At 35.8% G+C, this 25,659-nt stretch overlaps 2 protein-coding genes across 8 annotated transcripts in view; one reads left to right on the plus strand and one right to left on the minus strand.

The window, feature by feature from the left end:
• Nucleotides 1–135: 135 nt before the first annotated feature.
• Nucleotides 136–7,392, minus strand: LOC106157785 (uncharacterized). Of its 3 annotated transcripts, XM_087007125.1 has the most exons (10): nt 7,280–7,392; nt 6,937–7,071; nt 6,239–6,352; nt 5,670–5,828; nt 3,591–3,727; nt 2,804–2,903; nt 2,083–2,183; nt 1,540–1,703; nt 984–1,124; nt 136–783 (listed from the first exon to the last, which is right to left on the minus strand). In XM_087007125.1, exons 2-10 carry the CDS (start codon nt 7,024–7,026, stop codon nt 695–697), a joined length of 1,095 nt encoding a protein of 364 aa, XP_086863251.1. In that variant the 5' UTR covers nt 7,027–7,071; nt 7,280–7,392; the 3' UTR covers nt 136–694. The 3 variants fall into 3 exon arrangements, with proteins under 3 accessions (XP_086863251.1, XP_086863250.1, XP_086863252.1); XM_087007124.1 differs by lacking the exon at nt 7,280–7,392 and having other exon boundaries at nt 6,937–7,249; XM_087007126.1 differs by lacking the exons at nt 2,804–2,903; nt 3,591–3,727; nt 7,280–7,392 and having other exon boundaries at nt 6,937–7,250.
• An 84-nt stretch (nt 7,393–7,476) lies between these two features.
• The window catches only part of LOC106171916 (uncharacterized), a 42,685-nt gene continuing 24,502 nt past the window's right edge, over nt 7,477–25,659 (plus strand). The window contains exons 1-16 of one of the 5 annotated variants that reach the window (XM_087007123.1): nt 7,477–7,616; nt 7,839–7,994; nt 11,713–11,864; nt 12,426–12,554; nt 15,327–15,448; nt 16,207–16,265; nt 16,774–16,875; nt 17,260–17,298; nt 17,598–17,673; nt 19,692–19,796; nt 20,046–20,240; nt 20,530–20,650; nt 21,119–21,226; nt 23,232–23,371; nt 23,702–23,786; nt 24,038–24,144. In XM_087007123.1, coding sequence (XP_086863249.1) covers nt 7,858–7,994; nt 11,713–11,864; nt 12,426–12,554; nt 15,327–15,448; nt 16,207–16,265; nt 16,774–16,875; nt 17,260–17,298; nt 17,598–17,673; nt 19,692–19,796; nt 20,046–20,240; nt 20,530–20,650; nt 21,119–21,226; nt 23,232–23,371; nt 23,702–23,786; nt 24,038–24,144 — 1,677 coding nt within the window. In that variant the 5' untranslated portion in view covers nt 7,477–7,616; nt 7,839–7,857. The remainder of the gene's footprint in view (nt 7,617–7,838; nt 7,995–11,712; nt 11,865–12,425; nt 12,555–15,326; nt 15,449–16,206; nt 16,266–16,773; nt 16,876–17,259; nt 17,299–17,597; nt 17,674–19,691; nt 19,797–20,045; nt 20,241–20,529; nt 20,651–21,118; nt 21,227–23,231; nt 23,372–23,701; nt 23,787–24,037; nt 24,145–25,659) is intronic. The other 4 variants (XM_087007122.1, XM_087007118.1, XM_087007120.1 and 1 more) reach the window with 4 other exon arrangements.

The raw sequence follows: 25,659 nt of genomic DNA on the forward strand, positions 1-25,659 counted from the left end.
TCTATCCCATTTATGCCAACTCTTATAAACACGTTTTCAATATATTTTACATTGAAAATTGTGAGTTGACAGCTGATGTTTCACAAAAAAAAACTAGTCTAAAATTGTGCACGAATGTATAAAAGAACTCCAGTGTAATAGGTGGCCTCGGTTTTATTTACTTTTTTATCGTGACACTTGAGCTGGCTTATGTTCAGAAAGTTGAAACTCTCCCTGTGAAAGAAAGACGCCCTTATCCACAGCGTTTTCTATTTCTACAGAATCATTAAACTCATTCGCACCGTCCTCAATCTCTGATGAATCGTCGTTACTCTCAACTATATCATTCGTGGTACCCGGTAGATAACTATACCGGAAAAAAGTTTAACTGGATAACTTCATATTGGCGTTAGCTGACTGTGATATGAAATTATGCTATATTTATTTTCACGGGCAGATTGTCTTAATACAACCCAGAAAGTGCTGCCACAGGGTGGCAACGGTGGGTCCTATACTGACCTTTCTCTTTGCCAAAGTCTCAGCAGACCATTTCTCTTCGGCTGCTAGTTTGTCCGAAAAAATAATTCAAAATGTGACAGGTTCAAGCCCAATATATCCGTTTCCCCCCATTTCTTCCGTTACTCAGGTGTAACGGTAGGAATGAAGAATAAGCGACTCATTACTCACACGGCAAGAGACTCAAAACTCGTTCCGTTTAGTCATTAAGTATCTTGACTCTATTGGTCATTTCGTGCTTCTTCAATACGTTGTCCATCTTTCCATCATACAGTCCAAAGACACCACCTGTAAAGTAATATATTAATTATTCTCAAAATCAAAGTGCACTGTCATATTCCTCGAAGCTTTTGCTATGTTTACAACATGAAGGACTTTTCATTAAATCCCCAACATAGCCGACAGTTTTTCATGTTGTTAGGATAGAAATTAGAAAAGAGAACAGCACTTTCTTTCAGATCCTAGATCAGTTTGATGAAAAAACAAACCTGTGTGCAAAAATAATACCCTTCTACCCTTGAACCTATCAGGGTGGTTGTTCATTTCTTGAACCAGGAACTTCACAGCTTTGCCAGTGTAGGTTGGATCGACAATGACGCCCGTATCAATGCTCACTTGAATGAAGTAATCTAATGAAAAGAAAAAAGCATAATATTATTATATCAAAAACAACAACCAAAATGGCCAAATCAGCCCAGAAGATGCGCCCTTACTTCGATTTATTCCCCGACGTATTTCTGAAGTAACATTTAAGTAACTAGGGAAGACCGGGGGTTGTTGGCCCAGTTGAACGCATTTGGCCTTGTAGAGCCAATTGGGAATGAGTTAATGCCAGGTGGCCTTTATGTATCATTAGTCCTAACGAACTCCTCATGAACTATAGAACGTACTTATGACATCATTGCATCTTATCAAGTCAAATTGACTTCCACTATTGCAAGTTATGAGATAATAAGCGCTGGATATTGAATACTCTGTTATTGTTAGTGTTACCGAAACAATTTTTAAATTGTTTAAAAAAACAAATCAATGTCCATCTCTTACCTAAATCTTCCTGTGTGTACACCCCATAGCCTTGGTTTTCAGGACTTTCAATCATGTCAACCATGTCCTCTGAGCGTACTTCAGTCAGCCCAACATCGTGTAACATCTGGTTAACAGCGGCTTTACAAAACTCGGCATCTGAACCCACGAACAGAGCATGGATTCTGAATATAAAACAGTGTAATATGTAAAGCAAGGAAACAAGGTTCTCCCGCATGAGATCTCTGCTGCAAAAACTGGGCAATTATTGAAATAAAGCGTCTAGAATCGATGAAATGACTTATATTGCCGTTGGAACATAAAAAACGCCGAATTTATCAAGTACAGTGGTATATATATATATATATATATTTCCTGCTACAAATTCACCAGCTAGGCCTATACATGTATCTCTAGTAAAATTTCTCAATAATCTTGTGCACGATGCAACCATATTGCAAGACAAATGAGTATGGCTAGTGTGGAAACTGAACCTAAACCAAGAACCGGTAAACTGCAGATGGTGAATTCAAATAAAGACCGCATTTTAAATTTCTAACATACTTGAGCTTGGACCCGTTCAGGTAGTTGCCTACAGCAAGCCCTGCAGCGGTAGCCCCACTTCCACAGGCAAAGGCTATGTCATCAAAGTTTTCTAGAATACCCTGAGAGAAAAGGATATCAGTGCTGGGATCTGTATATATTATAAACACACAAATGCATGAACCCTCTTTGCCTATTTTCCCATCGAGCGATTTAGTCTGCACCTGTACATTGTGTTATTTGATTGGCTGCGTCGAGTCCTGCCACCCTGAGCTTCAGAGATAACTTGACACTAACCTCTTCACAATAGCCTATCTTCATCGTGTCAAGTTACTTGACACGATGAAGATAGGCTATTGTGAAGAGGTTAGTGTCAAGTTATCTCTGGAGCTCAGGGTGAGTCCTGCCGATGTCTCCAAGCATTCCGGTGGGGCCTGTATCGCTTCAAGTATAGCCTCAATGTGAAAAGTGCCCTAATTTTCAATTAAATTGCCATATTCTATATTTAAGCTTGTTAGTTAAATATGACCACGAAGACGATGAATTCCAAAATTATTAGGTGAGTTTTCCACAGAAAAAGCAATGGTAGTGCGACTAAGGAGTTAAGATATGGGAATGGAAAAACTGGTTTTTCAATCAACAAACTATTGACGTATTGCATAAAAAAGTCAATATCACGATTTTTTAAAAAGTTAATATTGTGTCATATTACTTTATTGAATTTTGTTTTTAGGTCATATACCTGCGAAATCATTTCGTGAAATACTGTTATGTAGCCAAAAAGTCCAACCGAATTACTCCCACCAAGAGGAATGAGGTACGAGTCTTCTCCACTTGTCTCCCTATAAATAAAACGGCGAAAAAACACGTAATTACTGTCGATGAAGATAATGCATTAGGCCTATGTGCTTAAATGTTTTTAACTGTATTCAACAACAGTAGGTATGAGCACACCGGAAATCTATAATTTACAAGGGGTCTTCTCTAGCTGTCAGTATTCAGGATTCAGTTATGTTTTAATGTTAAAAACACAATTGAACCGAGCGTTGATGGAGCGTGAATTCCCAGTAACGCATATAAACCACTTTTATTAGTTTCTCATACAACTCAAATAAGGTGAAGTGCCCATGGATAAACCGAATTAATCACTCGATGTGCCATAAAAGAGTTTTTGGTCGTAAATTTGACCTACTTATCTGACGTACTGTACTTATCTCCCCCTCCCCCCTTTATTTAAAGCACAGAGAGCAAGCAGAAATCCATACAAATATCATTTTTCGGGTAATATAAAACTATGTATTTTTGCATTTCTCTACGTTATACTATTTCAAAGTATATGGTGGCATTTGGTTGGTTTTTGTGGCAAAACAAAATTGACTCCAAATGCATCTTTAACCAATTTTAATAAAATCGCATTGTTGGCTATAGAATTAAATTGCCCATTCGTTACGTCTTGTTGTCATAAATATCTAGTTTATTTCCTTTTTTCATTTATGAAAAAAATCAATCAATGAAATTATTTTCCTTACTTAATTCCTCTAGCAATATTTATCATACTTGGTTTGAGATGAGACTCGTAAGTACCTTCCCAAGGCACGATGTAGATTTGGGCACCACACATTCTGTCAAGAAGCAGGTTGCCATTACAAGGAACGTCTTCAGAATTCTAGAATAAAAATATGTTTGTTTGCAGCCTAATTTTCCATCCCTACTTATCGAATATCTGAGTACTAAGTCCGACTTTTCTCCATATTAACATACGCCCGCCGCCTTCACATTTTGGGCAGGAACGCGTTCCCGTTGACTGGTTGAATTAGCACAGGGTGCGATACAACATTTTCGTAATAGACTACTAGCGCACCTGTGGTCAGAGAGTAGTATACTATCAGCATATGGATCTGACACCTATGAAGCCAAGGGTGGCTATGCTCTCTGTGTAGCATCAGGAACATGAACAAATAGGGGAACTAAATTCATCCAGATTGCACTCAGATACTACAGATCTCAATTTATCGCGAGTGTTGGTTTGATCAATTATTAAACATTGATACGTTTACTTGCTGAAGCTTAAAAATTGGTAAAAACTACTAAGTGATAATGGCACTATGGTATACATATATGACAAACCGTAACAAATACATGTAGGTTTATTAAGTTACTCTGTACTGATGTCCGCTATGAGTTGCAATGTCGTTTTTGTTCCAGCAGATTCCCCTTCCGTTATTATCCATGGCCCACAGAAGCCTTTGCGTGCCTATTTCAAATGGTCCCAAACATGAGGACACGACGTGCACCATGTAATGTCAATTTCACAATTTATTAGGTCTCATAGATGCGAAATTGACACCATCCATGACCATCCATTCTGCATTCCTCTTTTTTTGTGGTGTTTTGAAACACGAAATCGACTATTTCGTCAATAACTGACCCCCACATATGCGAGATTGGTGCAGGCCATGCCGCGTTCGTCTAAAATTGTGGTATTTTGAGCTGAGAACGACCAATTTATACACACGACAATGAGATGGCCGTGTCTATTTCGTAATTTACTAGGTTTTAAATATATGAACCTTTTTCGTCTTTTACTGTGGAATTTTTAGCATAGAATAACTATATTATAACACACGAAATAGACATAGCTCATGTCGCTCACTAAATACCCCCGTACCTCAGTTAACTATTTTCTAATGTCTTCATGGGATCAACTCTCCTCCTCCACTAAATCTTTACCTTCAATCTCATCTGTCAAGAACTCGATAAAAATCACCTCACTGCTGGGTCGCTTTCAACAACAATACTAAACTTGGACAGAAATCAAGAAAAAATTCTTAACAGAACGAGGGTCGGGTGTTTATTTAGAGCAGAATTGTTTAGGCATAACTGGACTACTATTGACACACCACACTGCACCTGTGGTGCCCTTGAAACTCCTCTGCACTTCTTTTTCAGATGCCCCTCACTCAATTTAAGGTACCCTCCCCTTTACCAAAAAGTAAATGAAATTCTACATGAAAGTAAGACCTCTTTTAAAACAAAAAGAAAAGCTGTCCCTATTTCTCTACGGTCATGGATCTTTATCACCCACCCAAAATGAAATTATCTTGGAAACTGTTGCAAATTTTCTTCTCGAAAACTTTGTCATCACTTAATAGGTACTATCTCTTTTCTTCTCCTTTCTTTCTGTACTTAATTTGTGCTCCATAATATTTGAAGTTTTACATTTACTCTGTTGTATATATGTATCCATTTGTTTTATTTATTTACTTATTTAATTTTGTGAAGAGCATATAATGCTTCCAGCGCCTTGCCTCCATTTCTTTCTTTTGAATAAACGTTGTTTAAAAAAAATGTCGCTCACTAGGAAAAACCCATCTCCATATGTAGACGAACGCGATATGTACTTTTGGACACAGGTCTTGGAGGATCGATCTATTAACCTAAAGAGGTCATATTACTTTTCTACTGAATGTAAGACATGTATGCCAAAACCCACTAAGCTGAGACACACTGTTTTTTATTATTATTATTATTTATTTATTATTATTTTTTTTTTTGATCTAAGAGCAACTTTGCTTGCGTACCGATTCCACACTTCTAGCATTACTAACCTTCAGTTTGGATCGAACCACTAGATGACTTTTCAATCCCATTTGAGCTGACGCCACCGCTGTGGCTCTACAATGATTAGACTGCATTCCAGCACACGTAATTATGTGCTTGCAACCCTTGTCCAAAGCATCTGCCAACAAAAACTCTAACTTTCGAACCTAGAAAAGAAACAATAACATTTTCTGTACACAGAAATATGCCTGAATAAGCCAAAATGAAATAACAAAGCCTAAGTTAAACAAGAGGCCCTATTTGATAATATCTGCAGCCCTGTAAGACGACAAGTTGTCATAAAAACATTTTGAGGACTAATGTAACCTTGTGGAAAAAATATTCCCTGTTAAACTCCCTCCAATTTCAAATATACTGACAACGTTAGAAGGGCTGCAGAAAAATCTATAATATGCATGGGTAGAGAAAAAATAAGGTTTGGTTTATAAATTGAAGTGGGGCAAAAATCTAGGTATATAGATTTAAGTAGTGAGGTTTTAACCATATTTGTCTTGTGAAATCCACATAAAAATTTTTAATTTTCAAAATTATTAAAATATAATGACCGAGAACTTACCTTGTTTCCAGTAAGCGTACTGCCAGTTAGGTCGTCTCGCTTTACGTGAAGTGTGAACGGAGCCTTTACACCAGGGACTTTCCACTCATGAATCGGCGTCTCTGCGTGAACTAACTGGTATTAAAAAGGATAAATAAGCGTTAACAACCGTGAATAATTCCTGAATTATGCAAAAGTCGTCTTGCTTGCTTCATGTGTAAAATCGTCACAGTACGTATACCACTGTGTGCAGCTCTTTTCCCAACACTCAGTTAGCGACTAGTTGCTGTTAGGCGACCCCGATTCTTGATTTTAGCATACATTCAAGTTCATTTAGGTTAAAAATTCATGAAATATTGTATTGACATATCATGACATATTTAATTAGCTGCATAAGTATCTGGGATAAGATAGGCCTATATAGCTTTTAGTAGGGGGAGGGAGTTGATTCACTGACGAGGTGCTGGTGCTTCAGTCTTAGGGTCTATTCCCACAACTTTAGATCGATCTATCACCGCGGGGAGTCTCACTAGATTACTGTCAGATAATCCCCCTTAAGTGTCCGTCCCCGCCTACTATAAGCTGTAAGGGGTAATTAACTTTCGTATCCGCCCGGCTGACAGCTATTTAGCGCGAACCCCGGGGAGTTAGGTCGATCTAAAGTAGGTCGATCTAATCTATGGAAATGGGGTGTTAAACGCAAGGGCTTTCGGACCTACCTTAACACGAGAAGATGGTATCTTTTTCAGTTTTAAAGCCCATGTAGGTGGTTCATATGGTATCCTGCAAAAAAAGCTCGATGTGGCCATAATGCTTCCCTCTTGCTACTGTCCGATCAATTCTGAGCTGGAAGTCTGACACGCGTTAATAAAAGTGGCACAGTGTTGATTACATTGCGCTATGCCGATATCGTCGTGTTCAAACAACATATAGGCCTACCATCAGTGTACCAACAAACCTGCCCGAGACCGGTATTAAGTGGATTTCAACCTTCTTTTCTATTTAAAAGTAGACTATTTTACTTATCTAGGTGCTCAGATTGTAAAGAGATTTTAAAGAGACCTTGGCCCCGTATCTCGAACGCTTCGCTTATGGCGAGAGGGCGCAAGCATGCTGATTCCTCGCTATCCCATATCTCGAAAGCCTCGCAAATTGCGACCGTGCGCTAATTAGCGAAATCACCATTAGTTTCGAAGCTATTATTTGCGGCGGTAGGGTACAAACTAGTCGCAATGCATAATTCGTCAGTTCTAAACTCTTTTTGGCAGTACGAGATATTAATTTGGTCAACTCTGACCTTACGTGTCGACTTTATTTGAGTCGTATCAACAATTAGTGGAAGTGGTTTATATGCATTATTGGGAATCCACGCTCGTGCTATTTTTAAACTCTAAGATAGGTAATCCGGAGTCGATTAATGTTTTGCTTCAAATTAAAGCAAGTGACTTTATTTGGTAAATAGTCAGATTCCTTTAAAATCTGTAAGGTCAGATAAGTTTGGCGAAAATTATTGATTTCCTTGTGTGTAAGTGTTGTTATTTTTTCCCCATGTATTCAATATTTGTTCCCCACGTTTACTCAGCTTTGCTGTGTTTTGCTTTTCTCAACTGACACATTGTAGGAAGGTGAAGGTCGTAGTGATGGCGTCGATGCTACGACCATGCAGCACGCTTTTAAAGAAGTACACTTTATCTGTGAATAGCTTTCGAACTGCAGAAACTGCAGCTTATATTCAGCTGGAGAGAAGCTATCAAAGGAATTATAACAACACAGACAGGTATTTGTGAAATTTGTTGGATAAAGTATTTCTACTTCATGGTGCCATTAATTTTGTCCAAAACCCTTATAAAATAAAATTGTTCATTTTCTGCTTGGAATTTAATTCATTAAATTTCCCAAAAAAAAAAAAAAAAAAAAAAAAAAATATATATATATATATTTATATATATATATATATATATATATATATATATATATATATATATATATATATATATATATATATATATATATATTTGAATAGCAGCGATGTTCATCAAAGTCACCACGTATAACTTAGTTTTGATTACTATCAAAAATTAGAGAGTTACAGTGTGTGTGTGTGTGTGTGTGTGGGGGGGGGGGTAATGCAAAGTTAGTATCATTATTTTAATTTGGAAGACTCTTTCTGCTGGCACTTAGTATTATTATATTACAGTTATCTGTCGAAACAGCTCAGGGGGAGGGGGGTCTTTTATCTTGGGGCTACAGTAATTAATTGATTACAATTGAAACTACCTGGTGACCAGCATGAAAATTCAATGCATCGTGTTAGCACTCCTATACACAGTCTCTGTTGTGCTGACACTTCAAAGTTGTCTGTGTGCAAAACTGTAAAATGACGACTAGCAGTGTTGGAAATTCAGGGAAAATGTCAGCAAGACACCAGGACTGACAACTCCAAAACATTACCAGTTACGGATGGTCGGTGGGCACCCATTTCCAACACTGTGACCAGCTTGCTCATTCACCTTCATTTGGAGGACTCTTGAAGCTCAAATCTTTAGCTGACCTCTCATCTTGTCAATTCCCTCACTCCTGAAAAGCCAAACAGTTTCCCATGAATAAAGTCATGAGTAAGGTAACGTACATTTGTCTATCTAACAGTATAGGCTACTGAGAAACCATACAAATGCCAATATGGGGGCAATGGCTGCAATAAACAGACTTCTGAATGCAAGGGATTGATACCTGCCCAGAAGCAAACTCTCGAACGAACACATTGTCCAAACAACTTCCACTGTACACTTTTATGTGCTGTAGGTTTCTTAGCCATTGAAATTTGTGTCATTATTTTACCTCCCTTGTGCATTTAGAGAGTGGGTTCAAGGTTTTCTTTATGGTGGATGTTTAATTTCACTGTAGCCTAAGTGGAAGACAAGAGGATGAATCTTACCTTAGTAACAGCTCTATCTCCCAGAAAATTGGGAGGGTTTACCATAGTGTATGGATTGAGGTGATTAGAGAAACTCAAGAACATGACTGGAGCTGATTGGCTAATGGGAGTGCTAACGCATGAATTTTCGTGTTAGCACAGGCAGTACATATCAGAACCGTCAATGGGAGTGCTAACGCATTAATTTTTGTGCTAAATGGCTAGCTGAACAACATTTTTAAAACAGTTAGCCGTACCTCTGTCTTTCATGGCTTAACACACATAAAATTGTAACAACAGGAGTGCTAATGTATGAGGTTTTGTTCTTGGTCTAGAACCAACCTTTTGTTAATGACAAGTTAAAAATATGAATAGGTCAGAGCATGTCTCTTTAAATGAGGAAGTTGACTTTGAAACAATATGGTGATGTCCATTCTGTGTGAAAAACCCCAAAAGGATCTTCAAGATGTATCAAATTTATGCTGTATGTATACTTATTTGTTAATAAAATCAGCTGTTTTCCTTCCAGGAGTCATGTTAGTTTCGTATTAATACCTGTCCACTTACAACTTTTTGCCTGACCTGACAAATTGTTTTACACTGCTTATGACTATGAGAATGGTATTGAATTCTCTCTGGTCGAGTTTGTTGTAGCCAAATATCAAACTAATTTTACTATAAATGTCCAAAAAAATGGATTTTTTTGCTATTTTTAGTGAAATTACCTTTGATGTATTCTAAGCTGTTTGGGTATTATTATTATCCAGCTGTATGCCTGAAATAAAATTTACGCTAGAGAGAGTTCAGAAAAGGTTATGATTTTTAGACTTTCATAGGATGTACTTATTGTACCACCAGTGTGGCGCTGGCAGTACATATGGTTTTAGTCCTGACCCTTCTCGTCCGCCTATCTACCGCATCCGCTGCATCTGCCAGGTCTGCTGCCATGTCACCGTTACCGCTTCTCCTCCTAGACTACAAGAGCTTGCATAACCATCTCTTGGATTTAGGTCACATATAATCTCAACACAATCCACATAATTTTTGGGCTTTGTCGGTGTACGAGTCTAGGTGTGGCACTGGTCACAATGCATCCTTGTCCAAAATTTGCAAAATTAAATGCTAAATATCTCCCAAACTAAAGGAATTATGGGAAAAATTTCTGTAGATGACGGACCGAAAGCCATATGTGTAGATTTCAAATACACCTTGGATTTGAGCTTTAACCATTATTTCAATGTCAAAAGGGCCAAAATGGAAAATTATTGCAAAAAAAGTTATTATATATGCCGATTTTCAGAAACTTCATAGACATTACCCATAATATTTTGGACATGTGTTACACTTGAGGTCTTCTTCTATCTTTGTGAGTTTGGGGTCAGTATATGCATTATCACGAGAGAAGCAGCCATCAGTTGCCGAAACTCTCTCTAATTTTTAAACCGTAAATGCCAGAGACCATTTGTTTTTTGCATTTTGTAGAGCTTGTCAAGCCCGAAACTTGAAGTGGTGTCCTTTTTTTTTTTTTTTTTTTTTTTTTTTTTTAATAACAGTTTAAAGGGATAACAACCGTTCATTTTAGCCAAAAAAGTTAATTTTCCTGGGGTAAACAACAATTTTCCCATGGTTACCAATGGTTAATGAATACATTTCTACATTCAAAGTTAGTCCCTGTTTTTTTTTTTTTTTTTTTTTGTAAAAAGTTTTTTTTTTGTAATAATCTCTTAAGTGATTATTACAGAGTATAGCTGTTTATGGAGGTCACATGATCCAATGGCAAGCACAGATTTCAGAATAATTGCTTAAACTGTCGTTTTTGTGATTACTTGCATACATTATATTTATATGAATTGTTTGTACAATGTTTTTATTGTGAAAAATAGATCTCACTTGAAGAGTTGATATCCCTTTAAGAGTTGCGGTATAACAAAAAGTACAATGTTGCAATATTCAGTGTTGAAAATAAAATGTAAAATACTTCAAAATTAGCAGAGATACGCCTATAGTTACTATTGAACTTGAATAGGAAGTCATATATTGGCAATCTAATTGTGACCTTGAAATATTGACCTTTGACTTACTTTTCACCACGAACTGCACTTTGCAAATTTTCCATCCCTTTTATCTTCAAAAACTGGCAGAGATATGCCCATAACTGCAACTGAACTTGAATAGGAACTCATATATTGACTTTATTCCTGTGACCTTGAATTCAATCTTAGACGTCTACTTTTCACCATGAACCACACTTCCCAAATTTCCAAGCTCTTGTATTTATTATTGAACATGGATGAGAAGTCTTATATTCTCAATCTTACTGCAAGTTTTGATATGACCTTTTACTTTTTCCCACAGTTTTGTTATAAAATTTTTATTTCTTAAAAAAAAAAAAATTGAAAACTCTTGTTAACTGCATTTTGTAGAATTTGTCAAGCACAACACGGGGGTGGTGTCCCTTTTTTGTTTTCCATACAAATGTGCTAACTCCAGCTGGTGGTACAATACCTGGAGGCAGTATCGCCTCTGTGATCTACTAGTTTTATATATAAACATGGATTATTTCATGTGTAAAATATTTCAGTAGAAAAGACAAAGAAAATAATGTAAATCCAAAGACAGGACGTCAGTCATTCCAAACTTTCAATGATAAACTTCACTCAGCAGAAAAGGCCATTAGTTTCAGTGGAAATCTGAATCGAGGAACTTTTGAAAATCTTTGGAAGTCATTTCAAGGTGAGATCATTTGAGTCTTAAAGCATATTTTTTGTACAACAAATAGGCGGATGGGATTGCTAAGATGGTTATTGTTTCATTGCATGAAAAGGGTGGAAATACTTGAAAATCTTGTTATATGTGTAACAAATGCATGTTATTTTTAAACATGAAAACAAATGTATTTAATAACAAATATGTTTTGTAAATATCACACAATTTTTCTAGCTAAGTCTGACTCATTTAACCAGTGGTCAAGGAAAAATCTTACTGAGGGTTCTCACATTTAAGCCCATTATATCTAATACTTGAATAATTCTCTAGAATAGAATGATTGAAATCAAGAATACAGAATTTTTTTTATATGTTTTTAACAATAACTTTGACAAACTTATATGCAATTAATTTATTCACAAATGCATAGTATAAAACATGATAGGAAATAGAGGGTAGTCCAAAAAGATGTTTCCCTTGTTGATACACTTGACATGCATGCACAAATGCATACAGAATTTAGTTTTTTTCATACAATATTGGATATAATAGTTCTATACTTTTACCAATTCAAAATGTTCTCTGTAGCAGGTGAATACACAGACTGGAGGGACAGTTATGCTCTACTTAGTTATACTGGAAAGGCCTTGGCAGCTGTCCCATCAGATGAGAGGATCAAACTTTCACAAAAAATTTGGCTTGAATTGCCAAAACTGGGTATGTTTTTAAGCATTTTGATAACCACTTGTGTTGATTCAAATAGTATTCCAATGGTAACAACTGCATAACGTCACTTGCACATGCCTGCCAGCTACACCATGTGATGGCATATGGAAATGACTTCTTTTCTTTTGTTCAGTGTATCTGGCATCATTAACAGCTTTTACACAAGTCTATCTATTATTAAAAACTTCCAGTTAGAAAGCTGAAAAAAGGAATGTGTGTACTGGGTCACATTAAACTACAGCAATAAATTATCATGGCCCATAGGATTAAGGTATATAGGGCTCTAAATTATGTCTTGCAGAAAGAATGCATTCTTGTTTGCAGTTGTATAATAATGTTATATCTATTGTGTTATAGTTTGTAAGTACTTGCTCTGCTTAAATATTTATAATTTTTACCATTACAAAAGTGAAAATGAAATCATATGTCAGAAATTATTTTCAGTGTTGTTTGCCTTCTTTCCTGAGATTTCCTGAGATGACTTGAATTAAATAAGTTACTATGAGAAGTATTTTCTCAATTTTTTGTTTAATTTATATGGGATATATGTTACTGATACCAGTAGTGTAAATGCAGTTATATTTAGTACCACCAGCGTGTACGCTGGCGGTACTCATGGTTTTAGTCCCGACCCGTCTCGTCCGGCTCCGCCGGCTCCGCGTACTGACGCCGGATACAAGTCACCGTTACCGCTTCTCCTCCTAGACCGCAAGGACCCCTGTCCCCATCTCTTGGATTTAGGTCACATATAACCTCAACTTGAACCCCCAGGTTTTTTTGTCTCAGTCGGTACATTGACCTGGGCGTGACGCTCCTTGAAATGCACCCTTGTCAAAATTTTTGAAAATTCAATGCCAATTATCTACCCTACGGAAGGAATTATGGGAAAATTTTCTACAGACGGCTTTCCAAAAGTCATATGTGTAGATTTCAAATATGCCCTTGGATTTGACCTTTGACCTTTATTTCAAGGTCAAACGGGCCAAAATTTTCAAAAAAATGAAATTTTTTACGAAAAAAAATATTATTTGCACTGTTATTCAGACACTACACAGACTTAACCAATAATTATATTGGAAAGTGTTACCCTTTGGGTCATCTTTCATCTCTGTGAATTTGGGGTCAATCGGTGCATTTTCACAGGAGTAGCGGCCATAAAATACCGAAAATGAAAACTGTCTCTAATTCGGGAACCGTTAATGCTAGCGACCCGTTCTTTTTTGCATTTTGTAGAGCATGTAAAGCCCAACACTGAGAATGGTCTCCGTTTTTTTGTATTTCATACGGTTTTCGTGTTATGCTGTATTAAAAAGTACTTTGTGGTAGCACATTTTTGTAACTCAGAATTGTAACATTTAGTCCCTTATATCTCCAAAACTGGCAGAGATAGGTCAATAGTTATTATTTAAGTTGAATAGGAAGTCATTTACTTGCAATCTAGATGTGAGCTTGAAATTGACCTTTGACCTACTTTTCACCATGAACTGAACTTTGCAAATTTTTGTTCCCTTTTATCTCCAAAACTGGCAGAGATAGGTCAATAGTTACTATTGAACTTGAATAGGAGGTCACATACTGGCAATTTAACAGTGACCTTAAAATTGACCTTTGACCTACTTTTCACCATGAATTGAACTTTGCCAATTTTTCTTCCCTTTAATCTCCAAAACTGGCAGAGATAGGTCCATAGTCACTATTAAACTTGAATAGGAAGTCACATACTGGCAATTAATCAGTGACCTTAAAATTGATCTTTGACCTACTTTTCACCATGAATTGAACTTTGCCAATTTTTGTTCCCTTTAATCTCCAAAACTGGCAGAGATAGGTCCATAGTTACTATTGAACTTAAATAGGAAGTCATGAACTGGCAGTTTACTGTGACCTTTAAATTGACCTTTGACCTTCCTTTTACTATGAACTGAACTTAGCAAATTTTCGTTCACCTTTATCTTCAAAACTGACAGATAGGTCCATAGTTACTATTGAACTTGAATAGGAAGTAACACACTAGCAATCTGTGACCTTGAAATTGACCTTTGACCTACTTTTTATGATGAACTGCTTTTTGCATGTTTTCTGGCCTTTAAATCTGCAAAATTGGCAAAGAAATGTCCATGGCTGCTATTGAACTTGAATAGAAATTCATATACTATGATATTGAAATTGACCTTTGACCTACTTTTTCACCATGAACTGAGCTTTGCATATTTTCTTGCCTCTCATATCTTTAAATCTAGCAGAGATGTGCCCATTGTTTCCCCTAGGTTTTCTCTTTTGTCAGCATATATGCACCATTGACAACACATTTCAAGGAAAACCAATAGGCCTTTTGTCTAGAGAATACAGTAGTGAGCAAGGGTAGGAAAATGCAAGTCAATTTGAAAATCTGCTTGATTGTATCATTTTTAGTTATATTTTTTGCATATTTTGAGAACTCTTGTTGATTGCATCTTATAGAGCTTGTCAAACACCAGACTGGTGATGGTGTCCCTTTTAGGAGGGGGGGGGGTCCATACGAATGCGCTTACTCCAGCTGGTGGTACAATATCTGGAGGCGGTATCGCCTCTCTGATCCTCTAGTTTTGCTTGAATTTTAGAACTTGTATTTCTATTATCATTATATATATATATATATATATATATATATATATATATATATATATATATATAGAGAGAGAGAGAGAGAGAGAGAGAGAGAGAGAGAGAGAGATAGTAGCTTTCATATAGTAGCTTTCATATTTTGTTTGATATTCTTAACAGGAATAGCACGTACGTCCGTGCATTACAGCATCCTTATGCAAGTATATATGGCCAATGGTGTTGACTTCTCACCGCTGTCAATTCTGGACAAAATGAAGGAGGATGGAGTTACTCCATCAAAGGTGAGATAATTGTACTAATTTCATAATTATAATAATAATTTATTCTTATATGGCACATCCCATTAAATATCTCAATGTGACTTACAATTGTTTTTACTTAAAAGAGCTAAATATTACAGTTTAAAAGAACTAAATATTACAGTTAAAAAGATTGAAATTGACAAAGTTGAGAGCTAAAATGGCAAATTAAAACTTAATTCTAGTTAAATATATTTACAATAATGCCCTTGGTTATGTATAGGGAATAATTTATTAACGTTTTAGTGTTATTTGTGTCATGGGCAGTGGCATAGTCAAAATCTGTTTTAGAATGTTGTCACTGGTTAAATGCAGCTGCCATTTCGTTTTCATAATGTTGGTTTTTTGGTTTGTACAACAGCCTTCTTATATAGTTTTGATATGACAATATATGTGTGCATGAATTGAGAGGAGTCTCTGAGGCTAGTTTGCTGTCAGCAATTTTGTGAACAGAAATAGTTGTAATTTATGTCATTTTATTGATATTTGTACTTTGATTAAGTACAAGTTCAACATTCAAAATTTCATTATCATTTCATTATCATATGAATGATACTCCTGTATGGTAAACCATCTACAAGACATTTACTTAGTTTAAGATGTAATTTTAAGTTTCAGCAAAGATGGAGGGCAAAAAGGGCCAAAGATACAGACTGTTCACTGTCTGTATCCCCCCCATACAAAGAGACTCCTCTGAATTCATTCCAATACTTATGCAATGACATTTCATCTTATTTCAGAAAAATTACATGTTATGCCTTCAGAAGTATGCTGAGGATGGAAATCTTCAAAGTGCTAAGTAAGTTTTCTTACCTTGATCTCATGTGGGAAACATTATTTATTATCTGGAAATCATGTTCCCCACTTGTCTTTGCATGTGGTCATGTTTGAAGACTGTTTTTTTCACCTTTGACCTACCTTCAGTGCACTTTTCAATGGTAGAGTTAATGTTTGGAGCAGGTCAGCAGATTGTTTACTAAATATGGGACCAAAATGAAAAATGTGAAATATTTTTATAAGAAAAATCACGTTACTTAATATATTTTTCTTTCTTGTCACTGTGACTTAAGTAATTTGAACATGGAAGGGAGCACAGCATTTTAACTCCTGTACCTGGACACATCTTAATCTTAAGCAAAAAGTGTTCACTGATGTGTGGGGTCAATTGTCAGAATGTCATTATTGGAAAATTTGTGTTGGTCAAACTCTTTTCAAATCTCAGATAATTGCTTCAGATAAAGATTCTCTGTCCTACATTTTTACAAACAAGTTAAAGGTCTTGAAATGGTTATATTTCTTTTTTTCAGGGTTATAGAGGCAATGTTGCAACAACATTATTCTGATGTTTTGAAAAGAGAGGAAGACCAGAGATGCCAAAACCTCATGCTTCTTGCACATTTAAAGGCCAAGTAATTTCATGAACAAAAAAAAAAAAAAAAAAAAAAAAAAAAAAAAAAAATATATATATATATATATATATATATATATATATATATATATATATATATATATATATATATATATATTTTTTTTTTTTAAATCTTCTTTTTTTGCTAATTTCTTAAAGGCATAGTCAGGGAGAAGATTTACAAGAGTAGATGATTGTTTCAGTTTTTGGTTTTTGTTAGAGTTCCACAATTTCAGTTTAGTTGATGAACACAGCATATCAAAATATGTCACATTATCATTTGGTTGAAGTGGCCTTGTTTGATTATCTGTTTATGGATTGACCTCTTATCTGTTTAAAATAACCATATTTAAGGCTTATATGTGCTTTTTTTCAATTTTTGTAGAGATTTTGATGGTGCTAAAGAAATTTCAGAGAAAATGGAGTAAGTTCTTTTTTTTGCAAGACAAATGTGAAAGGCTGTCTACCAATTCTTGTGGAATAAATGAATAGATTGCAATTTTTAATTTGCATGACATATGATATTTAAAAAAAATTAACGAAAGATGTTGCATTTGACTAGTGGTAGCTTTTAGTAGAATAACTATTACACAGGTTTTGAAAAAATCTACTTACCTAGCTAGGTACCTGGCAAATATTCAAGTGGATATTTATTGTGAACATGTGGTTTTTGAATAAGATTATAAAAGTAGCATTGATGGATTTTTTTTTTTATTTCTCCAGGTCTTTCACCGCAGGGACATATATGGCTTATTTAGAAAACTGTGTGCAAGAAAATAATGTGGAAACAATGAACAAAGTAATTGCACCTTTTCTGATATTCACTTCAACTATGTAATGTATACAAATTTTAATTTTTTGGAGTTAAGCTGTTTTAATCATTAAATCAATTTTATTCATATAGTAATACGATAATGACTTGATCTTTTCAATGAGGAAATTGCAAATTTTATTTTTTTTAAAGTCATTAGTTCTCAAAATTAGAGCATTCCTTTTGTCCAGTGGTGGCAAGATAATTAAAAAGTAGGCTTGTACCCTATTCTACATTGTAGAAAATACTTTACAGAATATACTTATTAGTGATTCCAAATTGATGTATCTGGAGAATTAATAATTTTTCCCCATCTAGTCGTTACTGTGTGTACATGTGTGTGATTTTGCACCATAGTGACTGAATGAGAATATATTTGTTATCATTAATTGTGCCACCAGCGTAGGCGCTGGCAGTACACATGGTTTTAGTCCCGACCCGCATGTTCCATTGGCTCTGCCGCCAAGTCACCATTACCGCTTCTCCTCCTAGACTACAAGAGCCTACGCACCCATCTCTTGGATTTAGGTCAGATATAATCTCAACTCGATCCATACAAATTTTGGGCTTTGTCAGTGCTGGGGTCTAGGTATGGCGCTTGTTGCAATGCACCCTTGTTCAAAATTTGCAAAATTTAAATGCTAAATATCTCCCAAACCGAAGGAATTATGGGGAAAATTTGTACAGATGGCTGACCAAAAGTCATATGTGAAGATTGCTAATATGCCCTTGGATTTGACTTTTGTCCATTATTTAGAGGTCAAAAGGGTCAAAGTTTTTAAAAAATGAGCATTTTTTTGCAAAAGAATTTTTATTTGTGCAGATTTTTTAGAAACTACACAAACCTAACCTATGTGCATTTTCATGGGAGTAGCTGCTATAAGATACCGAAACTGAAAACTCTCTCTAATTCAGAACCCGCATATGCTGGAGACCTCTTGTTTTTTGCATTTTGTAGAGCATGTCAAGCCCATCAGTGGAAGTGGTGACCATTTTTTTGTTTTCCATACGGTTTACGAGTTACGCTGTATCAATAAGTACATTGTGGTGGTGAAAATAAAATGTGCAATACGGTAATATGCGTAAAATTTCAAACGTCTGGAAAAGATAACATAAGGCTTTGGGAGGCAGACAACTTCTGGTCAAAAATGATATTATTTCATAAAATTCAAACATCTGGAATTTCGGAGCACCTCCCATTTCATAAATTTCAACAAAAAAGACCTTTTATTTATTTATTTTTTTTTTCATTTATTTCAGTTAATTTCTTCTGTAATAAATATATGGCACATTACTGTAACTCTAAAATTGTGACTTTTTGGTCCCTTATTTCTCCAAAACTAGCAGAGATAGGCCCATAGTTACTGATGAGGTTGAATAGGAGGTCATATGCTAGAAATCTAACTGTGACCTTGAAATTGACCTTTGACTTACTTTTCACTAAGAACTGAACTTTGCAACTTTTAAATGCTTATGCTTTGCAACATTTTTGTCCCTTTTATCTCCAAAACTGGCAGAGATAGGGACAGTTACTATTGAAGTTGAGTAGGAAGTCATATGCTGGCATTCTAAATGTGGCCTTGAAATTGACCTTAGACCTACTTATCACTGTGAGCTGAACTATGCAAATATTTTAGACCCTTATATCTCTAAAAATGGCAGAGACATCCATAGGTACCATTAAACTTGAATAAGATTAATCTTGCTGGTGGTGCAATGCCTGGCAGCTGTAATGCCGCTCTGATCGGTTGATACTATTAATGTTACAATTACAGTATGATAAAGAAACAGATAAATAAAAATAGTTTCAAATAGATCAAACATCTAAGAGCCACCAATTTTTAATTCACTTTTAAAGAAATTTTGGGAGTTTGAATGATCTTGTTATAAAAATGGCTAATAATTGTTTCTCAAGAGAAAGGACATTTTGTATCGATAGTTGTATTGGTTTGCCAACACATTTCATTTAGGGTCTTGCTCAAAACTTATTTGTTTTTTTAACCAAGGTTTTAAATCAGATGACAGCTGCAGGTGTTGATTTGCATGTAAAGCAATCATTGAACTTGCTGAGGAAGGCATGGACATTGGGGCATGAAGATATGTATGATGGGGTAAGTTATTATCATGTAAAGATGTAAAATTTTTATTTTTCAAAAGCTGTTTTTTTTTTTAGCAAATTTTGCATAAAATTTATCCTTGTTTTGGCAATATCTGAAAGATGTGCAGTTGGGTGACAAATATCCTGTCAGAATGAAAATGAGCACTACAATTAGTCAAAATTCATTCCCTATAACAAACATTTTGTGTGATTTTTTTAATGTTTTACACATTACCTGGGGAGTATTTTTATTACATTTTAGCTCATCCAGACAGTAAAAATTGACTATGAACACACAAGTGAGGACAACATGGCTCTTCTCATGAATTATATCCACCTGGCTTCCAATGAAGGCCAGCAGGACTTGGTACTGAAATTGTACAGGATTGTAAAGACCCGGATGACATTTGACGTGATTTTGGAGATACTTATACGAAGTCAAATTAAATCAGGCAAAGTAAGTGTTAGAACTATTTGACAGACCTCATACAATCAGTCATAAGGACTGAAGTCATATTTGAACAAGTAATTTTCTGATATGTTTTTAAGTTTTTTTTTAATCTCATTTGTTTATGGTTCCTTCATTCGCCCATTCATTGGTGTGCATGCCTATATATATTTTCATTTTTCTGGCATTGGGATATTTATTTGCAGGAACTAATAGTTTTATAGGATACACTCAATGACTAGCTTGATCTGTGGAGGTTGAGGATTTTGCAATTACTGTTAAGAAGTTTTTATTGCAGACACTCAAAGAGATTCATGAGCAGATTTTGGGTATAGGAGAAAGTGAAGGATTGCCACCTGAGAAGAGACCCTCCATTTCTAGTATTATAACTACATTAAAACCCTTGCCAGATAGACCTGGTAAGATTTGGATATGCTTTGGCCATATATATGCATTTTCTTTTTTTTTAATTTCCTTATAAGTTCTTATCTGTTTGAGGGGGTCTTTCCAATATAAGCACTTCATAAATGATTTCAAAAAAGTATATTATTCCCTGAAACTTGATCTATTTATGTGGCTTATATGGGTCAGTTATGAGAATGAATGTTGAACAATAGGTTTTTGAGAACAACTTCCACATCTTGCCCTTTCAAGTGCTCATTCATTACATGTGTTCATTTGTTACATTCCGTGAATTGAGATTTATAACGCAGTGAAAGAGGGAACATGTCATTACGCTTTGTTAGTGTGGAATCTTTCATTTTCATTCAGCTGGTTTGTCCGAAATACCCCACTTAGAAATTTGTCTAAAATTGACCCAACAATGCAAGTGCCTGAAAAGAAAAAAACTTGTATCTACTCTGTATTTGTTGTGCAATTTTTTTCAGAAATTTTGCTTGATTGCATGCGGGAATTACATCAGCAAGGACAGAAGGTGCAAATGGAGCTCTTTGAAAGCACACTAGGCAGGTTTTTAATGGCAAAAAATATAGAAGGTAATACTAAATGGTTTGTTTTATTTCATTTTCTTTGTACAGCTTTCTTAATAATTAAGTTCAGTGTGGTTCTGAGGTGGATATGTTTTTAATTTGAATCAATTAATTAGTACCACCAGCGTGTACGCTGGCGGTACTCATGGTTTTAGTCCCGACCCGTCTCGTACGGCTCCTGTGGCTCCGCCGGCTCCTGCAGCTCCGCCGGCTCCGCGTACTGGCGCCGGATACAAGTCACCGTTACCGCTTCTCCTCCTAGACCGCAAGGACCCCTGTCCCCATCTCTTGGATTTAGGTCACACATAACCTCAACTTGAACCCCCAAGTTTTTTTGTCTCAGTCGGTGCATTGACCTGGGCGTGACGCTCGTTGAAATGCACCCTTGTCAAAATTTTTGAAAATTCAATGCCAATTATCTACCCTACGGAAGGAATTATGGGAAAAATTTCTACAGACAGCTTTCTAAAAGTCATATGTGTAGATTTCAAATATGCCCTTAGATTTGACCTTTGACCTTTATTTTAAGGTCAAACGGGCCAAAATTTTCAAAAACACGAAATTTTTTACGAAAAAAAAAAACTATTTGCGCTGTTATTCAGACACTACACAGACTTAACCAATAATATTATTGGAAAGTGTTACCCTTTGGGTCATCTTTCATCTCCGTGAGTTTGGGGTCAATCAGTGCATTTTCACAGGAGTAGCGGCCATAAGATACCGAAACTGAAAACTGTCTCTAATTCGGGAACCGTTAATGCTAGAGACCCGTTCTTTTTTGCATTTTGTAGAGCATGTACAGCCCAACATTGGGAGTGGTCTCCGTTTTTTTGTATTTCATACGGTTTTCGTGTTATGCTGTATTAAAAAGTACATTGTGGTGGCACATTATTGTAACTCAGAATTGTAACATTTATCCCTTATATCTCCAAAACTGGCAGAGATAGGTCAATATTTACTATTAAAGTTGAATAGGAAGTCATATACTGGCAATCTGAGTGTGACCTTGAAATTGACCTTTGACCTACTTTTTATCATGAACTGAACTCTGCTAATTTATTTCCCTTTTAGCTCCATCCCTGGCAGAGATAGGTCCATATTTACAATTGAAGTTGAATAGGAAGTTATATATTGGTAATATTACTCTGATCTTGAAATTGGCTTTTGACCTACTTTACACCTTAAACTGAACTTTGCAACTTTTTTAATGCTTATACTTTCAAAACTGGCAAAGATACGCCCATAGTTACTATTGAATTTGAATAGAAAGTCATTAGAGGCAATTTACTGTTACCTTAAAATATACCTTTGACCTACTTTTCACCATGAACTGAACTTTGCAAATTTTTGTTCCCTTTTATCTCCAAAACTGGCAGAGATAGGTCCAAAGTTACTATTGCACTTGAATAGGAAGTCATATACTGGCAATCTAAATGTGACCTTGAAATTGACCTTTGACCTACTTTTCATCATGAATTGAACTTTGTAAAATTTGGTTTCCTTTTATCTCCAAAACTGGTAGAGATAGGTCCATAGTTACTATTGAACTTGAATAGGAAGTCATATACTGGCAATTTACTGTGACCTTAAAATTGACCTTTGACCTACTTTTTATGATGAACTGAATTTTGATTGTACCATTTTTGGTTGTATTTTTTTTGCATATTTTGAGAATTCTTGTTGATTGCATTTTATAGAGCTTGTCAAGCACAAGACTGGTGGTGGTGTCTCTTTTTTTTGGGGGGGGGTCCATATGAATGCGCTTGCTCCAGCTGGTGGTACTATATCGGGAGGCGGTATCGCCTCTCTGATCCTCTAGTTCATGTATGTGATAATTAGTCCCATAGGAATTCAATATTTTAGTTAAAATGGAGTGCATTGAATTGTAAGTGAAGTATGCTATGTTCAATCAATAAAACCCACCTTTCAAAATTACCATATGTTACAAATGAGTTATTATGTAAGGAAGACCACAGTAGAATAATTGAGGATGCTTTTTCTTTAAATTAAGGAATCTACCAGACCTTAGCAGTTCTCAAAGATGTGAACCCCTCCAGAGAGATGCTTTCAAAAATGCTTTCTAGTAAACATTTCAGTGGAAGCTTAAAGTTATGCAACAAAGATCCTGTTGCTCTAAACCAGAAGTTAGAGGTATGCTGATTTATTCACATGTAGTGATGTGTCACACATGCAGGGATGAGATTTTTTCGAAAAAAGTATAATTGGACCCCATGCCATATTTTCCAACTTTTTCACTAAGTGGCAGTCTCATCCTTGCACATTTTAATTATTTAAAATGGTCGTGCTTGCTGTTGTAATGTTAATTACGTACATATTATCTGTCTCTTAAAGTGATCATCTGTTTGAGGCACATTTTCAATTATCAACAATTCACAGCCTCCTTTGTGTATTTATTTAAAAATTCTTTAGTTCAAATTTGTAGGGTTTGGAAGTTATTGAATTTTGTGACATTTTTTTCAGGAAATTGGTTTTGAGTCGGATGTAGTAAACACATTTACTATGAAGGCCAACCATGGGGACTGTGTACAGGATGCATTAGACCATGGTAAGCTAGCCAAAATATATACTGTATTTGTGGTAAGGTGAATGCAATGTATTATCAGTTTTTCTTGGCTTTGATTTATATTTTGCAATTTTGCATGGCATGGTTATAGTTTCTTGGTGTCAGTATTATAAAAGGAAATTTAGTAGTATTAATTGTGTCATAATTATGGTCTTTTGAAATTCCTCAATGATGGGTCTGGCACAATTATGGTGGGTGGTAGTGATATAATTGGAACCTTTCTGTTTTTTAAGCTACCAAACATGGCACTGGTGTACATGATGATCAAAGTATGGAGATCATTCTGAAAAGTGTTCAGCAACTATCTCAGAGACCAAAGGACTTGGAGCCTGCAATACTTGTAAATATGGTTTAAGCTGGTGTAGATTTACAGAACCTTCTTTTGTGTAATTCTGAAAGTGCACAGCCTGTCTGTGTATAAAGAAAAATTAATTGTACCACCAGCGTTAGCGCTGGCGGTACACATGGTTTCGGTCCCGTCCGGATCGTTCCGCCGGCTCCGCCGGCTCCGCCGGCTCCGTTGGCTCCGCCGGACGGCTACCGTTACCGCTTCTCCTCCTAGACGGTAAGGGCCCCCGTACCCATCTCATGGATTTAGGTCACCTATAATCTCAACTCGTTCCACGTAAATTTTGGGCTTTGTCGGTATTGGGGTCTGGGTGTGGCACTCATTGCAATGCACCCTTGTCTAAAAATGGCAAAATTAAATGCTAATTATCTACCCTACGGAAGGAGTTATGGGAAAAATTTCTATAGACGGCTTTCCAAAAGTCATATGTGTAGATTTCAAATATACCCTTGGATTTGACCTTTGACCTTTACTTCAAGGTCAAATGGGCCAAAATTTTCAAAAAAATGAAATTTTTTACGAAAAAAATTTTTTTTGCCCTGTTATTCAGACACCACACAGACTTAACCAATAATATTATTGGAAGGTGTTACCCTTCAGGTCATCTTTCATCTCCATGAATTTGGGGTCAATCGGTGCATTTTCACGGGAGTAGCGGCCATAAGATACCGAAACTGAAAACTGTCTCTAATTCGGGAACCGTTAATGCTAGAGACCCATTCTTTTTTGCATTTTGTAGAACATGTAAAGCCCAACACTGGAGGTGGTCTCGGTTTTTTTGTATTCCATACGGTTTTCGAGTTACGCTGTATCAAAAAGTACATATTGGTGGTAAAAGCAAAATGTGCAGTACGGTAATGGATAATAAATTTTGAACTCTGGAAAAATAAAACATAAGGCTTGGCAAAGCAGACAACTTGTGTTCAAAAATGACATTATTTCATCAAATTTGAACTTCTGAAACTTCAGAGCACCTCCTATTTCAAGAATTTTGACCAAAATGACATTTTCTTTATTTTAATTAATTTTTTCTGTACGAAATTTAAGGCACATTATGGTAACTCCAAAATTATAACATTTAGTCCCTTATATCTCCAAAACTGGCAGAGATAGGTCCATAGTTACTATTGAAGTTGAATAGGAAGTCATATACTGGCAATCTTACTATGACCTTGAAAGTGACCTTTGACCTACTTTTCACCATGAACTGAACTTTGCAAATTTTTCTTCCCTTTTATCTCCAAAACTGGCAGAGATAGGTCCATAGTTACTATTGAACTTGAATAGGAAGTCATATACTGGCAATCTAAATTTGACCTTAAAATTGACCTTTGACCTACTTTTCACCATAAACTGAACTTTGCAAATTTTTCTTCCCTTTTATCTCCAAAACTGGCAGAGATAGGTCCATAGTTACTATTGAACTTGAATAGGAAGTCATATACTGGCAATCTAAATGTGACCTTAAAATTGACCTTTGACCTACTTTTCACCATAAACTGAACT

This window comes from Lingula anatina, chromosome 2 (assembly GCF_051362555.1).
Source record: "Lingula anatina isolate TDL-2025a chromosome 2, LinAna3.0, whole genome shotgun sequence".
Classification (NCBI taxonomy): domain Eukaryota; kingdom Metazoa; phylum Brachiopoda; class Lingulata; order Lingulida; family Lingulidae; genus Lingula; species Lingula anatina.